The following is an 18,842-nucleotide window of genomic DNA, read 5'->3' as shown; positions in this document are numbered from 1 at the left end:
CTCCACTGGCTACCCATCAAACATCGCATCCACTTTAAAATAATTCTCCTCACTTTCAAAGCCATCCATGACCTCTCTCCATCATATCTCTCTGACCTGATCCATGTCGCCACACCCTCACGTTCCCTAAGATCCTCTTCATCCATCCATCTCACTGTCCCTTTATTTAAACTGTCCACCATGGGTGCCCAAGCTTTCAGCCGCTCTGCCCCACATCTTTGAAACTCTTTACCACCAGACCTTCGTGACTTAGATTCAGTATCCCTCTTCAAATCAAGACTCAAAACACACTTATTCCTGACTGCTTATTCTTTGTAATCATCTTTTCTTTTCTCTTTGTTGTTGTTGGGTTGTTGGGGCGTGGTTAAGAGGGGAGGAGTATATTTACAGCTAGAATTCACCAAGTCAAGTATTTCATATATATATATATATATATATATATATATATATATATATATATATATATATATAAGGAATACTTGACTTTCAGTGAATTCTAGCTATATATATATATATTTATTTTATTATATATAAATATATAAACGAAATACTTGAATTTCAGTGTTCATTTAGTTACACATATACACACACTCATCTACTCATTGTTGAGTTAAGGGTTGAATTGTCCATCCTTGTTCTATTCTCTGTCACTATTTTTCTAACCATGCTGAACACCCTCTCTGATGATGCATTCTGCTTCCTCTCCTTGTTGTGTGCGCAGTTGTGCACTGCACTCTTTAAAAGCCGTAGATGTTATTGTCACATATGCATGTACAGTAGATGGCAGTATTGTGCTGTTTAAGAGTGTCACAACATTGCTGTTTACGGCAGACAAACTGCTTTACGGTAGACGAAAACGTGACTGCTGTTGTTGTGTGTTGTTGCCGCGCTGGGAGGACGTTAATGAAACCACCTAACAATAAACCCACATAAGAAACCAAGAACTCGCCCTCGATCATTCTACAGTTATAACGTGATTGGGCAGGCACGCTGTTTATATTGTGGGAAAGCGGACGTGAAAACAGGCTGTCGACACGTCACTCAGGTCCGCCTGAATTTCGGGAGATTTTCGGGAGAAAATTTGTCCTGGGAGGTTTTTGGGAGAGGCGCTGAATTTCGGGAGTCTCCCGGAAAATTCGGGAGGGTTGGCAAGTATGCTTTAAGTGCGCCTTAAAATCAGAAAAATACGGTATGTAAATTTGCACTATATAGTGTATAGTGTAAATGTACACCACTGCAAACTACAAGCATATGTATAAACATGTTGTGAAAATCCCCTGACAGTGTCAATCAAAACTCTGCATTGTTTATCTAAGTGTCGCACGTGTTTGAAAAACCCAAATGAAGCAAAAATCTACAGCTTATCTCTTAAAATGTAAATGAATGCCACCCACATGTTCTACCCGCCAAAAGGCGTGCATTTTGCGTTTAACAGAAGCTCAGATTTGGGCGACAGTTTGACGTGCAGAGCGCAGCAGCTCTGACAGGCTGTGTTTACTCACACTCGTGTGTGTACATGTCGCTGCCAAAGGCTTGTCTGCATCTCGCCAGGTAATCAGACAAGTGAGCCCACGCCAGCACAGCCACTGCAGCTTATCCTGCCTGTCAGGTCCACGCTCGCTTGGGCCACCATTACACAGCAGCAGAGAAGCATACATCTCAGTTGTGACATCAATGACATGAATTTCACTGATGCCTTCTTTTTTTGCTCCTTTTTTCTTCTCTCCCTGCTTCTCCTTGCACCTCCACCTTGGCAGGGGAGCACCTGCGCATCTGTCCCCAAGGCTACACCTGCTGCACCAGCGTCATGGAGGAAAACCTGGCCATGCTGAGCCGAGTGGAGATGGAGAAAGTGCTCAAAGAGGCGGGGCGGACTTTACAGGTGTCCCTCAACGGGCAGTACAAGGTCTTCGACGGTGAGTTTACAAAACCTGCGATTGTCCAGAGTGCACAAACATGCCAAGGCACAGGCCTCACCACCAGCGCCAAGAGGGTAATTGGGAGCAATTCATCATACAGACAAAAGGTATCGATCTTTCATCAGGCTTCAGTCTTTGCCATGATGCGGCCAGAATCTCTTCAAGTTTTTTGTTTTACTTTTTACTTTTTACATCTCTTCTCTCAGACCAACTGCAGACATTAAAGTAAAATAGTTCATACCTGTGGGGATACATTTTGAGTTGTGCATTATGTTGGCGATACCATCTTACACATTCTCACATTTGGAAAAGGGTTGGGCATCGTTTCGATTTGGACCATTCGGTTAGATTCCAGTTCCAAACGATTCTTGATGTCGATTCTTTTAAGAGGCTTTGTCAAAAATGTACTATCAGTTCTCAGGGGGCTGTTTTCAAGCAGTATGTAAATGGTTTTGTACCTTCAAGGTAGGGCTGGGCGATATGGCCTTTTTTTAATATTTCGATATTTTTAGGCCATGATATATATCTCGATATTTTGCCTTAGCCTTGAATGAACACTTGATACATATAATCACAGCAGTATGATGATTCTATGTGTCTACATTAAAACATTCTTCTTCATACTGCATTAATATATGCTCATTTTAAACTTTCATGCAGAGAGGGAAACCACAACTAAGTCGATTGACCAAAACTGTATTTATTAATTAAACAGTTATTAAGCAGTGGCACAAACTTTCATGTCATTTCAAAACAGAAAGTGCAAGATTGTCAGAGACATTTTAAAACAAGCTATGAGTGCACTTTTGTGCATGATGTCACTAAGATGACAAATCAAAACAACACTAAATTAAAGTGCACTTTTTGTACAGAACGCCACTACAATAGTTTAAAACAAATAAAGTGCACGTTTGTGCATGATGTCACACAAGATATTTCAATAACTGTCAAATAAAAATGAGCTGCATAATAGGAAATCAAATAGTGTATGTCCTTCGCTATGTGGTAGGTTCCGGCAGACGTTATCTCCTTATGTCGGTTTTTTTCCTCATACGGTGTTGATGTGGAAATAGTTGCCTCGGCATTTTGTTGGTGTGGCACCGAACGGAGATGTTGACATGCGGAGTAAGCACTCTTCATTCTCTAGCAGGTGACTTTTCAAATGATGCTACATATTAGCAGTAATGCTACTATTTGTAGCAACGCTTTTGCTCCACACTTGACAAATTACGGTTGTCTGTTCGACATATTCCCACTTGACGCCAAACCACCGCCAGACGATGGACCCCGTGCTGTTTTTCTTGGGAATTAATTCTTCCTTCATTTGTTACCAGATTTGCACCTTCTTTCGCTCGTATTACCACTCGCACCACAGCTAACGTTACCCATGCTGCTACCTCTCTGCTCCGCGAGGGCGTATACGTATGTGACGTATGTAAGAAGGTGCGCTTGCTGTCTGTGAGAAGGAGAGACTAGAAAGAGTGATAAAAGCCTGTAGTGTAATGCAACTGCGTGAGAATGTATACTCGAATATCACCATATAGTCATTTTCTATATCGCACAGAGACAAACCCGCGATATATCGAGTATATCGATATATCGCCCGGCCCTACTTCAAGGTACTCAGATCGCTTTGACACTACTTCCACATTCACCCAGTCACACACACATTCACACACTGATGGCGGGAGCTGCAATGCAAGGCCCTAACCACCACCCATCAGGAGCAAGGGTGAAGTGTCTTGCTCAAGGACACAACAGACGTGACGAGGTTGGTAGAAGGTGGCGATTGAACCAGGTACCCTCAGGTTGTTGGCACTAGGGATGTCCCGATCCGATATTTGGATCGGATCGGCCGCCGATATTTGCAAAAAAATGCGTATCGGCAAGGCATGGGAAAATGCCGATCCAGATCCAGTTTAAAAAAAACTCTGGTCCGTGTTTTCCAACGCACCGATTTAAATAATACATTCCACTTTTCTGCTGCTCCCTAATTTCCGTTCCGCATTTTCCAGCACACCTTCAACACATCCACAGGTCTGTGGATTCTCACGCAGTTGCTTTTAGCTGCTGGCATTACACAACAGGCTCTTCTCACTCTTTCCTGTGTCTCCCTCTTACAGACAGCAAGCGCACCGTCTTACACACGTCACATACCGTCACGTCATACGTCACATACGTATACACCCTCTCCCAACAGAGAGCGAGGTAGCAGCATGGCTAACGTTAGCTGTGATGCTAGCGCAGCCGCTAAGGTGCGCGCCTGCTCAAGCATCCTCTGCGCACGGCAAATCTATGCCACGCACAAAATCAAATAAAAAAATAAGCGCATAACAATTTTCGACACACGGACACGACAGAGAAAACAGTTTTCGTCATCATTGTTCAAATATTGTAACGTCTGTCGAGACGCTTATCTCCATTCGGTGCCACACGTCCACACCATCAAAATGCCGAGGCAAACATTTCCACATCAACACCGTATGAAAAAAATAGTGATTTTTTTTAGTTTTGGTCAATCGACTTAGTTGTGGTTTCCCTCTCTGCATGAAAGTTTAAAATGAGCATATATTAATGCAGTATGAAGAAGAATGTTTTAATGTAGACACATAGAATCATCATACTGCTGTGATTATATGCATCAAGTGTTCATTCAAGGCTGAGGCAAAATATCGAGATGTATATCGTGTATCGCAATATGGCCTTAAAATATCGCAATATTAAAAAAAGGCCATATCGCCCAGCCCTAGTTCAATGATGCCATTTCTGTTTGTCATGTATAATTGTGTCTATTTTGTGTTTATCCTTGAATAAACAGGTCAGTTTCTTGTTACCAACCATTGTGTATTATTCAAACTCACCTAATTCAGCTGGCTAGTTGTTATCAAGAGTACTAAAACCCTTTTCAACATGATTCTGACAACTAAGTAGGCTAAATAACTTTAAACTTTAATACATGCTCGGATAGGCCAGTATCGGTATCGGTCAGTATCGGTATCGGATCGGAAGTGCAAAAACAATATCGGTATCGGATCGGAAGTGCAAAAACCTGGATCGGGACATCCCTATTTGGCACGGCCACTCTCCCAACCACGCCACGTCGTCCCCAAATGTAAATATCAGTGATGGGCAAGCCACTTGGAAAATGTAGTAAACTAATCTACAAATTACTCCAGATTAAATGTGGCTAACCTACAGGGGAAGCTATCCCCGGAGAATTGTATGAAGCTACACAACTAGCTATATGACAAAAGTAGCCAGCTACATTTAACAACATTTCTATCTATGGTCCACATGTGGCACAGCTGGTTACACCCAGCCATGCCTTATGTTGCGTTTTGGTAGTGTTCTCCGCTGTTTAGTGTTTTAGTTCCTGTCCTGTGCTTTTATTTTGGCGGCTCTTCCAGTTTTGTTGGTGTTTTCCCGTGGCTGCTTCACTTCTGTCCCGGAGCATTTCCCCTCACCTGTTTTCTGTTTGCCATCAAGAGTATTTAAGTTGATCCTTTTTCTACCTTCGTTGTCAGGAAATTGTTGTTATTCTCTGTTTACTGGTGACTATTGACAATCCTTTAATGCCCAGCCCTTGTACGCATATACTTTGTGGACGCTGTCTGCTCCACAATTCCTGTGTTTGTTGTGTTTCAGCAGTTTTGTTTTGCTTTCCTTCATAGTCAGTCCGGGCAGAGCTTCCCCGTCGCTCTCGCTTTTTGTTTGTTTATTAATAAATACCCCTTTTTCACCTCATGCTGCTACCTAGTTCGTCTGCATCCTCAAAATCACAACCAACTCCGGCGTCTCCACAACGCACCGCTTGTCATCGCTTGACAACATGTATAATATCAATGTTCATGTAACTGTACAAATATTACTATTAACTATCTGTCATTTAACTGGGGACACCCTACAACTACCTCAAGGGGTCCCCACACCCCACTCTATGTATTTATTTAGTTTGCCTTTTCTTTGGCCCACTCCTATAATGTTATTCATGTTCAAATCTCATCTGTGGGAGAGAATTTCTCTGGCATTTTCAAGTACCGTATTTTTCGGAGTATAAGTCGCTCCGTAGTATAAGTCGCACCGGCCGAAAATGCATAATAAAGAAGGAAAAAAACATATAAGTTGCACTGGAGTATAAGTCGCATTTGTGGGGGAAATTTATTTGATAAAACCCAACACCAAGAATAGAAATTTGAAAGGCAATTTAAAATAAATAAAGAATAGTGAACAACAGGCTGAATACGTGTACGTTATATGAGGCATAAATAACCAACTGAGAATGTGCCTGGTATGTTAACGTAATATATTACGGTAAAAGTCATTCAAATAACTATAACATATAGTACATGCTATACGTTTACCAAACAATCTGTCACTCCTAATCGCTAAATCCGATGAAATCTTATACGTCTAGTATCTTACGTGAATGAGCTAAATAATATGATTTGATATTTTACGACAATGTGTTAATAATTTCACACATAAGTCGCTCCTGAGTATGAGTCGCACCCCCGGCCAAACTATGAAAAAAACTGCGACTTATAGTCCGAAAAATACGGTATGTTCATTTTTTTTGAGTGGTCAGTTTGAAGCGTCCCTCTGTCTCTGACTCCCTTGTGGTCATGTGACATGAGTGTCTGTTATGATTTTACTTACTAGTTTCGATGACCCGCCTTATCTTGCCTCTGATTGGCCAGTCCGTAATGTTTGGCCCTAACCTTAGCCAATTGTGACTCATCATAGGAACACCAACCAATCATCATGGATGTTCTCCGTATGTATGCATGTTCTCATTCATCCAGCTCATTGGATTTTTTACATATTTATTTTTGGCCTGGATTAACAGTCCAGTTGATCTCTTTGCAGCTTGTAGCTTTGATGTACGGTAAGCTACCTAGCTACATGGCTCTAAAAGTAGCTAAGCTACAGGAAAAGCTACTCGTTACAAAAGTAGCTAAGCCATCGCCAAGTAGTTAAGCTGCATAACTTAGCTACATGTAGCGAGCTGGTAAATATCAACTCTTTGAACTGAAATATAAATGTTTGACCTTTCTTTCCATTAGAGTAAACTTTCGCAAAAGTTTAAATTTAATTTTGAAATTCTCATAAAAGACATTAACACATATCCTCTTGTTTATATGTTAGAGATAGCACTGTTGTGATCAGTGTTTTAAGCTACCGATAATGATTCTGATCACTAAATGTGAGAAAAATGTTTGATTCTCTGCTGCATCACAATTAGAATGTGGGCGATTCATGAATCAATTGACAAATGTCCAAATTACATATGTTAAAAAAAATTAAGAGAGACATTTCTAAAATGCAGCATTAATGTTAATGTTCTTTAAAACACAACCCCACCCCCACCCCACGCCAACATCACTGCTTGAATCTAAAATGCAGCATTAATGTTAATGTTCTTTAAAACACAACCCCACCCCCACCCCACGCCAACATCACTGCTTGAATCCCTTAGGGGTGATGGACGGCTGGGCAGCGCTTTAGATAGCAGAAGCCTGCCACTGGAGCCCCCTCTGCCTCCCCTCTGTTGCAAGTTTTGTGGATTCTATGTAACATGTTTATGTGTGCTTATGGCTATTGAGGGTTTTTTTCTTGGCCTCTGTCTGGACCCCTTCCCAGGGGCCCAGTCTGAGACGAACCATTTTTTTCACTTCTCCCCTTTAGTAAAGTTGTGTATAAACAAATATATAAAACGCAATGCAATTTTCATTCTATTTTTGTTTACATCAGCGACCTATGTTCAACGTTTACACAAAAGTAAACAAATCCACCTGAGTTACACACGTGGTGGTTGACAGCCAGATTCACGATACAGCACATAAACATTGACAGGTCTAGAACTGCTGAGTTTGGAGGGAAAACGATGGACTAATTGTGAAACCTACCTATAGAAGTTGTGTAGCTTGCTAAATTTGTTCCCAACAGCCTGCAATTGTTCATGTTTTCTTTTTTGGATTTGTTCCTTTCTCGGCATTTTGAGAGCTGCCTGACCTAAATTTACCGAACACAACACAACTCGGCTCTTCTCGTTGTTTGACACACACTTCCAAAATGGTTGCGCCCATGTTGTTTATACCGATTAACGTTAATTATGCCATGTCTTAAACAGTTGAAAATGTAAGTGGTGTTTTTATCAATTTATTGGATGAAAACAATTACATTACCATTGTCCATTAACGACTAAAAAGTCACGGGCGGTCAATCCAATCCAATCCACGTTATTTATATAGCACATTTAAATGCACAACAATATTAAAAGCAATATTCAAATATTTTCCTTAGCTCCACCAATGACTGAATAAAAACAAAAAGTAAATACATATAAAACCAATATAAAAACAATATAAAATAAATATGATTAAAAACTATTTTAAAGGGTAAAACCAATTAAAACAGTAAATAGAAATCAACATTTTAAAAACACAGTGGAGCATGTTCTTCTTGTCGATGCTAGTCAATTTTTTAAGGTATTAAGGCAAGTGATAAGGGCGGTTGTGGCTCCTTGCCGCGGTTAATTTCGAACCCGGCATAATGTACAATGTGTATTTTAAAGACCTACTGAAATGCGATTTTCTTATTTAAACGGGGATAGCAGGTCCATTCTATGTGTCATACTTGATAATTTTGCGATATTGCCATATTTTTGCTGAAAGGATTTAGTAGAGAACATCGACGATAAAGTTCGCAACTTTTGGTCGCTGATAACAAAGCCTTGCCTCTACCGGAAGTAGCAGATGATATGCGCGTGACGTCACAGGTTGTGGAGCTCCTCACATCTGCACATTGTTTACAATCATGGCCACCAGCAGCGAGATCGATTCGGACCGAGAAAGCGACGATTTCCCCATTAATTTGAGCGAGGATGAAAGATTCGTGGATGAGGAAAGTGAGAGTGAAGGACTAGAGGGCAGTGGTAGCGATTCAGATAGGGAAGATGCTGTGAGAGGCGGGTGGGACCTGATATTCAGCTGGGAATGACTAAAACAGTAAATAAACACAAGACATATATATACTCTATTAGCCACAACACAACCAGGCTTATATTTAATATGCCACAAATTAATCCCGCATAACAAACACCTCCCCCTTCCCGTCCATATAACCCGCCAATACAACTCAAACACCTGCACAACACACTCAATCCCACAGCCCAAAGTACCGTTCACCTCCCCAAAGTTCATACAGCACATATATTTCCCCAAAGTCCCCAAAGTTACGTACGTGACATGCACATAGCGGCACGTACGGGCAAGCGATCAAATGTTTGGAAGCCGCAGCTGCATGCGTACTCACGGTACCGCGTCTGCGCATCCAACTCAAAGTCCTCCTGGTAAGAGTCTCTGTTGTCCCAGTTCTCCACAGGCCAATTGTAAAGCTTGACTGTCATCTTTCGGGAATGTAAACAATGAAACACCGGCTGTGTTTGTGTTGCTGCAGCCGCCTGCAATACACCGCTTCCCACCTACAGCTTTCTTCTTTGCTGTCTCCATTGTTCATTGAACAAATTGCAAAAGATTCACCAACACAGATGTCCAGAATACTGTGGAATTTTGCGATGAAAACAGACGACTTAATAGCTGGCCACCATGCTGTCCCAAAATGTCCTCTACAATCCGTGACGTTACGTGCCGGCATCATCATACCGAGACGTTTTCAGCAGGATATTTCGCGCAAAATTTAAAATTGCACTTTAGTAAGCTAACCCGGCCGTATTGGCATGTGTTGCAATGTTAAGATTTCATCATTGATATATAAACTATCAGACTGCGTGGTCGGTAGTAGTGCGTTTCAGTAGGCCTTTAAGTTCCCCTTAGGGGCGATGTTGCATTTTCAACAAAAGATCAGTAGATTGAATTTGAAAATAGTCCCGTCATGGTGTCCTAGCCCCATGTTGACCTCCTCAATGAAAAGTTGCTGAGGTTTAGGCCTTGTGTGCCTCAGGTGATGGACTCTCTGCTCCACTGGTTTGTGCCTTGGCCAGCGGGTGACAATAGATCTGTCAGATGAGGCCTGGGAGCTTTGCTACTTCGCCTGACCTTTAGTGCTCAGCATGATTAGTGGCCGAGCGACGTTTGCTTACTTTTGTTCTATCGCTCTCCTCGTCCCACTTCTTTTTTTACTGGCCATTTTGCTGCTGCGGTGCTGGAGGAATACGGCCGCTGGGGCCAAAATACACAAATGTACAAAGCCTTCCAAGATGTACAAATTCCATCTAAGTTAGTTTTGTGTCAAGCGGCAGTTCCTGACCTTTTCCCATTTGGAGGAAAACACCTCATTTCACAAAAGCCCAGCCAGTAAACAATGCTGAAGACACATATACACTATTAGGCGCCACATCAATCCATCCTCCAAACATGTGTTGCTTTAACTTCCTAATGTTTTTCAATGGAGGTTCATTTGTGTCTTTATTACAAAAGCTTTTTTTGACACTGAATTTATGTAACTGAATTTGTTGCATCAGAATTTTGTGAACTGAATTTTTTTTTTACATCCAATTATGATGAAAATATTGGTGTGTTTAAAAATTCAGTATATACATATTCAGTGTTTTGCAATTCAGTGTATACCTTTTTTTTTTTAAATAAATGTATAAAAATTCAGTGTAGAAAAGATTGCTACTTCAAAACCCAAGACCCACTTCCGGTAAATTCAGACTGAAGCAATTGATCCTGTCTCAGAACCAGCCAATGAGGTGTCAACTTGTCACATGACACGGATCTTGCAAAGCAGCATTAAAAAGGCAGTTATAAACTGGGCATAATAAACATTTCAAGGCTGGACGTTTGCAAACTTTATATATTATTCCAGTGGTTAAAATATGCACTTTTGATTGACATACTGGTAGAGTGGGCGGGACCTGTTTACACAGCAACAAGCCTCAGACGCGAGTGTCAGACGGAGGCAGAGTTCTGCAGAAAAGTGATATTATATGGAATATGTGGTTGTTTTTTACCCTTTGCGTTTATATTTCACCGTGTTTGTTGCATCGTTGTAGTTCTTGCTGGATTGTAAAAGATGTGCATCAAGAAAGTGGTCTGTAAAGTAGAGGAGCAAAGTTCTCAATATTCAGTGTTTTATTGTTCATATTTGATATTGTAAATCCCACATTCTGTATTTTTATGTGCAGTCTGAGTGTCTTATTCAGTAAAACACTAAAATGTCTTTCCGTTTTGTTATATTGTTTTTAGGTCATTATTGTGAGTGTTTGTACTATTGTGTGATCAGCTTTTATCCTTTTTCGCGGAGTCTTGGGATTTATTCACTAATACACAGCAACAAAAAATTCAGTCTCCAAAAAAGCTTTTAAATAAAGATAACAATGGGCCTCTATTTATTTATTTTTTATTTGGTCATCAGTTCATGGAAACAGTTCACTTCAAGTGCATAGCAGATATACAGGTAAAAGCCAGTAAATTAGAATATTTTGAAAAACTTGATTTATTTCAGTAATTGCATTCAAAAGGTGTAACTTGTACATTATATTTATTCATTGCACACAGACTGATGCATTCAAATGTTTATTTGATTTAATTTTGATGATTTGAAGTGGCAACAAATGAAAATCCAAAATTCCGTGTGTCACAAAATTAGAATATTACTTAAGGCTAATACAAAAAAGGGATTTTTAGAAATGTTGGCCAACTGAAAAGTATGAAAATGAAAAATATGAGCATGTACAATACTCAATACTTGGTTGGAGCTCCTTTTGCCTCAATTACTGCGTTAATGCGGCGTGGCATGGAGTCGATGAGTTTCTGGCACTGCTCAGGTGTTATGAGAGCCCAGGTTGCTCTGATAGTGGCCTTCAACTCTTCTGCGTTTTTGGGTCTGGCATTCTGCATCTTCCTTTTCACAATACCCCACAGATTTTCTATGGGGCTAAGGTCAGGGGAGTTGGCGGGCCAATTCAGAACAGAAATACCATGGTCCGTAAACCAGGCACGGGTAGATTTTGCGCTGTGTGCAGGCGCCAAGTCCTGTTGGAACTTGAAATCTCCATCTCCATAGAGCAGGTCAGCAGCAGGAAGCATGAAGTGCTCTAAAACTTGCTGGTAGACGGCTGCGTTGACCCTGGATCTCAGGAAACAGAGTGGACCGACACCAGCAGATGACATGGCACCCCAAACCATCACTGATGGTGGAAACTTTACACTAGACTTCAGGCAACGTGGATCCTGTGCCTCTCCTGTCTTCCTCCAGACTCTGGGACCTCGATTTCCAAAGGAAATGCAAAATTTGCATGGTTGGGTGATGGTTTGGGGTGCCATGTCATCTGCTGGTGTCGGTCCACTCTGTTTCCTGAGATCCAGGGTCAACGCAGCCGTCTACCAGCAAGTTTTAGAGCACTTCATGCTTCCTGCTGCTGACCTGCTCTATGGAGATGGAGATTTCAAGTTCCAACAGGACTTGGCGCCTGCACACAGCGCAAAATCTACCCGTGCCTGGTTTACAGACCATGGTATTTCTGTTCTAAATTGTCTAGTGCCCAAGACATGGGTAGCTTACACATCTGTGAAGGCGCCATTAATGCTGAAAGGTACATACAGGTTTTGGAGCAACATATGTTGCTATCCAAGCAACGTTACCATGGACGCCCCTGCTTATTTCAGCAAGACAATGCCAAGCCACGTGTTACATCAACGTGGCTTCATAGTAAAAGAGTGCGGGTACTAGACTGGCCTGCCTGTAGTGCAGACCTGTCTCCCATTGAAAATGTGTGGCGCATTATGAAGCCTAAAATACCACAACGGAGACCCCCGGACTGTTGAACAACTTAAGCTGTACATCAAGCAAGAATGGGAAAGAATTCCACCTGAGAAGCTTAAAAAATGTGTCTCCTCAGTTCCCAAACATTTACTGAGTGTTGTTAAAAGGCCATGTAACACAGTGGTGAACATGCCCTTTCCCAACTACGGTACTTTGGCACGTGTTGCAGCCATGAAATTCTAAGTTAATTATTTGCAAAAAAAAAATAAAGTTTATGAGTTTGAACATCAAATATCTTGTCTTTGTAGTGCATTCAATTGAATATGGGTTGAAAAGGATTTGCCAATCATTGTATTCCGTTTATATTTACATCTAACACAATTTCCCAACTCATATGGAAACGGGGTTTGTACATACATACATACATATATATATATATATATATATATATATATATATATATATATATATATATATATATATATATATATATATGGGCATATATATATATATATATATATATATATGCATACATACATATATACCGTATTTTTCGGACTATAAGTCGCAGTTTTTTTCATAGTTTTATATATATATATTTTTTTTTCATAGTTATATATATATATATATATATATATATATATATATAACTATGAAAAAAAAATATATATATTTAAAACTATGAAAAAAACTGCGACCTATAGTCCGAAAAATACGGTATATATGTATGTATGCATATATATATATATATATATATATATGCCCATATATATATATATATATATATGGGCAGCACGGTGGTAGAGGGGTTAGTGCTTCTGCCTCACAATACGAAGGTCCTGAGTATTCCTGGGTTCAATCCCGGGCTCGGGATCTTTCTGTGTGGAGTTTGCATGTTCTCCCCGTGACTGCGTGGGTTCCCTCTGGGTACTCCGGCTTCCTCCCACCTCCAAAGACATGCACCTGGGGATAGGTTGATTGGCAACACTAAATTGGCCCGAGTGTGTGAATGTGAGTGTGAATGTTGTCTGTCTATCTGTGGTGGCCCTGCGATGAGGGGGCGACTTGTCTTCCGCCCGATTGTAACTGAGATAGGCTCCAGCGACCCCGAAGGGAATAAGCGGTAGAAAATGGATGGATAAATTTATATATATATATATATACTGTATATATATGTCTTAATAAGGTTATCCAAAAAATAGTGCTCGATACCGTAGTAGAGCGCAATATATGTATGTGTGGGAAAAAAATCACAAGACTATTTCATCTCTACAGGCCTGTTTCATGAGGGGGGGTTCCCTCAATCATCAGGAGATTTTAATGGGAGCATTCACATACCATGGATTATATAGGGCACAGAGTGGGTGGGTACAGGCTGGCGTAGGGGCGTGGTGATTGGCTCATGTGTTACCTAGGAGGTGTTTCCGTCTGTGGCGGCATGCTGTTACAATTTATTTGCCATGTTATAACATGGCAAATTCTTGCATCCAGCACACCTTACAATAGTGGTAATAAAAGATGCAACCTATGCTTGAAAGAAAAACTGTTTATTATTTACCGTCCAGACCTGTCATCCCTCAACAAGCGCAGCGAAATTGTAACAGCATGCCGCCACAGACGGAAACACCTCCTAGGTAACACATGAGCCAATCACCACGCCCCTACACCAGCCTGTACCCACCCACTCTGTGCCCTATATAATCCATGGTATGTGAATGCTCCCATTAAAATCTCCTGATGATTGAGGGAACCCCCCCTCATGAAACAGGCCTGTAGAGATGAAATAGTCTTGTGATTTTTTTCCCACACATACATATATATATATATATATATATATATATATGTATGTATGTATGTATGTATGTATGTATGTATATATATATATATATATATATATATATATATATATATATATATATATATATATATATATATGCGTGTGGAACAAAGGAGTTTTTTAGTCTATTAGTCCTGCACTTGGGATGAAGCAGTCTAGCACTGAACATGCTCCTCTGGCTACTGATACGGTACGCAGAGGGTGACTGGCATCATCCATGATGCTCAGTAGTTTTTCCACAGTTCTCTTCTCTGCCACCGTCACCAGTGAGTCCAGTTTTATTCCGATCGTAGAGCCGGCCCGCCTGATTAGTTTCTCCTTCTTAGATGTACTGCCCCCCACCCCCAGCACACTATGATGTAGAACAGAACACTGGCAACCACAGACTGGTAGTACATCCACTCATACACTATATTGCCAAGAGTATTTGGCCAACCATCCAAATGATCAGAATTATGGTGTGGGGTTGTTTCTCAGGAGCTGGGCTTGGCACCTTAGTTCCAGTGAAAGGAATTGTGAATGCTCCAGGATACCAAAACATTTTGGACAATTCCATGCTCCCAACCTTGTAAGAACAGTTTGGAGCGGGCCCCTTCCTCTTCCAACATGACTGTGCACCAGTGCACAAAGCAAGGTCCATAAAGACATGGATGACAGAGTCTAGTGTGGACGAACTTGACTGGCCTGCACAGAGTCCTGACCTGAACCCGATAGAACACCTTTGGGATGAATTAGAACGGAGACTGAGAGCCAGGCCTTCTCGACCAACATCAGTGTGCGCTTTTGGAACAATGGTGGAAAATTCCTATTAACACACTCCGCGACATTGTGGACAGCCTTCGCAGAAGAGTTGAAGCTGTAATAGCTGCAAAAGGTCATATTGAACCCTATGGGTTAGGAATGGGATGGCACTTCAAGTTCATATGTGAGTCAAGGCAGGAGGCCAAATACTTTTATACACACATCTACACATTCCACATACGATGTTCAAATGCACGATTGGGCATCGACTTTTTTCCTTTATTTTTTTCCCTTCCCTCCATAGGATTCACTTGAAAAAACAGTTGCAATGACTTAAAAAGCAAGGCTCTTTGAGGCCATTTTGTGGTACTTGCACTGTAAATGTCTTATTGCGCACCTTCACCTCACCCCAGTGGACATCAGATGCGACCACAGAGCTGATGGAGGGCAGGAAGAGAGTTTATAGCACCGCAACAAAAAAATCCGTTGTTGATTGGCTCCTCTAAAGATAAAAATGGGCCACATTCGCTGCCTCCTAATCGATATATTTAGGCCGTCTTACGAGCTAAGGACATCCTGTTTTAGTATTTGCTGTTTTTCCTTCCCTGTGTCTGTTTTTATTAGTGTGCTCAAACAAGATGGGGAAAAGTGTTCATCTAACCACTTCCCCTTGCGTCCCACCAGTGACAATGTAGCTCGCAGTCCTGACACATCTGGCTGTGTTTAGCAGGGTGTGGACTCGCTAGCGCCATGTGACTTAAGTGTAGGGTGTTACTGTTCCAACCCAGGCGGCTTAGACCTTTTTAGGTCCACTGACTTTGGAAGAGGTCCCAAGCAAGCCGCCAGGCCACAGATTAAAGGACTCGTATGCACAATCCGGGTCTATACGCGCACTATATATGTTCATATATACCGTATGTGAGCGCGCTTTATTTGTTTGTCAGCTTGTAATTTGACGACATGTGACTGTGAGTGAGTGCAAATGTTTGTTTGCAGTCAAAGTGTCAACGCAGGAGAAAAGTACAAAGCGGCAAATGAGAGGCCAAATGGAAAATGCTGGATCGAAAAAAAAAGAAAAAAAAGAACTGGGATTCGTAATGTAAGAGAAAGGTCAAAGCGGACATGCAGTGTGATGGAAGGGAAGCGATGAAGCGCCATGCTGGATGGCAGCCAGGTGTGCAAAACAGACGGAATGCTGAGAGTAGGCAGGTGGTAACAAACCCCATCACAGCCATTATTGACATCTGGACTGCAGACCACCCCATTAGGTACACCTGCACGACATAATACAATGCTTTTTTCCCTCATTACAAAGATAATTATGTGCCATTATAAATATGTTGTTCCAGTAAATAAACCTACTAATTATTATTAATATGACATAGCATGATAAGTCAGTTAATATAAAAAAAAAAATAGCTGTGATGGCTAATAAAAAACACTCTAATGAGGCGAGATGATCTGAGCAAATCAAGCGCTCCTTTTCTCCCATGTGCCTCGCTGTAAACATGTTGCAAACTCCCCCCGAGCTCACATGGAAACAAACATGTGGGACTTCTTCATTGCTTTTTTTTCGCGGGCTGTTTACACCAAATGTTCAGAGGAAGTACAAAAAAATCATTGCGCTTCAACACATCGAATCTTATCAGCCACCTGAAATGTGCTAGCACTTTGTTTTGAAAGCCCAGGAAGGCGCTGCTAAAGAAGCTGCCCCAAAGCCAGCTGCAAAGAAAGACCCGGGGCGTGTTCCTATCGCCGCCGCATTTGAAAAGTGCAAAAGTTATTCCAGAGACGACCCGAGGGCTAAAGGATGTGATTTTATTTTCCAAATGATGGCGCTGGACGACCAAGCCCTTTACCATCCTTTACCAGCTTTTGTCAGCAACTGCTTGTTAAATCTACCGTTGTTTGAGTCTTTCTTGCTACATTTAAATCAACATGTTAAGAAATAACAGATGACAAAGTTATCGGTCTTTGAGAAGCAGGAAGTTATCATTATCAGTTTGAAAATAAATATTGTACATCCCTAATTATCTTTCTAAATGCAGCATTTTAATTATAGTTTGTATTTGATTGCATCAAAACAAAAAATAACCTTTATTTTATTTTTACTTTACAATAATTGAAATAGAGCAAACTTTTCAAAACAGTCATTTGTATGCATAATTACACATCTAAATAAAAATATAATGTATATTTCTTCACCTGCTTCATATTTGTCTGCTGATAGTGATTTTTTGGTCAAATTATACACAGATAAATCGAAGGTAGGCTATTTTGCAAACATTTAGTACAGAGCAAGTCGTTTTACTACAGTATTACATTTGATACACTGTGCAGTACATAAAGCAGTACATACAGTGTGTGTATATATATATATATATATATATATATATATATATATATATATATAGATATGTGTATGTATATATATATATATATATATATATATATATATATATATAATATATGTATGTGTGTTTGTATATATATATATATATATATATCTGTTTATGTATATAGGACTGTAGTTTGTTTCAGGAAGTAGATAAAGTGCTTATTTCTCATTGTACATGGTATCATCATACATGGTATCATCATACATGCTTTCATCATACATGATACCATCATACATGGTATCATCATACATGCTATCATACTTGTTATCATCATACATGCTGTCATCACACATGGTGTCATCATACATGTTATCATCATACATGCTGTCATCATACATGGTATCATCATACATGCTGTCATCATACATGGTATCATCATACATGGTGTCACCATACATGCTATCATCATACATGGTATCATCATACATGCTGTCATCATACATGGTGTCATCATACATGGTGTCATACATGCTATCATCATACATTGTGTCATCATACATGGTGTCATCATACATGGTATCATCATACATGCTATCATCATACATGGTGTCATCATACATGGTATCATCATACATGGTGTCATCATACATGCTATCATCATACATTGTGTCATCATACATGGTGTCATCATACATGGTATCATCATACATGGTGTCATCATACATGCTATCATACATTGTGTCATCATACATGGTATCATCATACATGCTATCATCATACATGGTGTCATCATACATGGTATCATCATAATAATAATAATAATAATAACTGGGATTTATATAGTGCTTTTCTAAGTACCCAAAGTCGCTTTACATGTAGAACCCATCAATCATTCACACCTGGTGGTGGTAAGCTACTTTCATAGCCACAGCTGCCCTGGGGTAGACTGACGAAAGCATGGCTGCAATTTGCGCCAACGGCCCCTCCGACCACCACCTATCATTCATCATTCAATTCACCGGTGTGAGTGGCACCGGGGGCAAAGGGTGAAGTGTCCCGCCCAAGGACACAACGGCAGCGATTTTTTTTTGGATGGTAAGAGGCGGGGAGCGAACCTGCAACCCTCAGGTTTCTGGCACGGTTGCTCTACCCACTACGCCATGCCGCTCATACATGCTATCATCATACATGGTGTCATCATACATGGTATCATCATACATTATATCATCATACATAGTATCATCATACATGGTGTCATCATACATGCTGTCATCATAC

General features: G+C 40.6%; 1 protein-coding gene across 2 annotated transcripts in view; it reads left to right on the top strand.

Moving 5' to 3' along the window:
- gpc1b (glypican 1b) overlaps window positions 1-18,842 on the top strand; it is a 283,841-nt gene that overhangs the window by 157,749 nt on the left and 107,250 nt on the right. For both annotated transcript variants that reach the window (XM_061979660.2, XM_061979659.2), the window contains one exon: window positions 1,758-1,916. In XM_061979660.2, the coding sequence (XP_061835644.1) occupies window positions 1,758-1,916 (159 nt within the window). The remainder of the gene's footprint in view (window positions 1-1,757; window positions 1,917-18,842) is intronic.

Source organism: Nerophis lumbriciformis, linkage group LG19 (genome assembly GCF_033978685.3).
Source record: "Nerophis lumbriciformis linkage group LG19, RoL_Nlum_v2.1, whole genome shotgun sequence".
Taxonomy (NCBI): domain Eukaryota; kingdom Metazoa; phylum Chordata; class Actinopteri; order Syngnathiformes; family Syngnathidae; genus Nerophis; species Nerophis lumbriciformis.
Note: the sequence above shows the minus strand (reverse complement) of the source record. Positions and strands in the feature narration are given on the sequence as shown.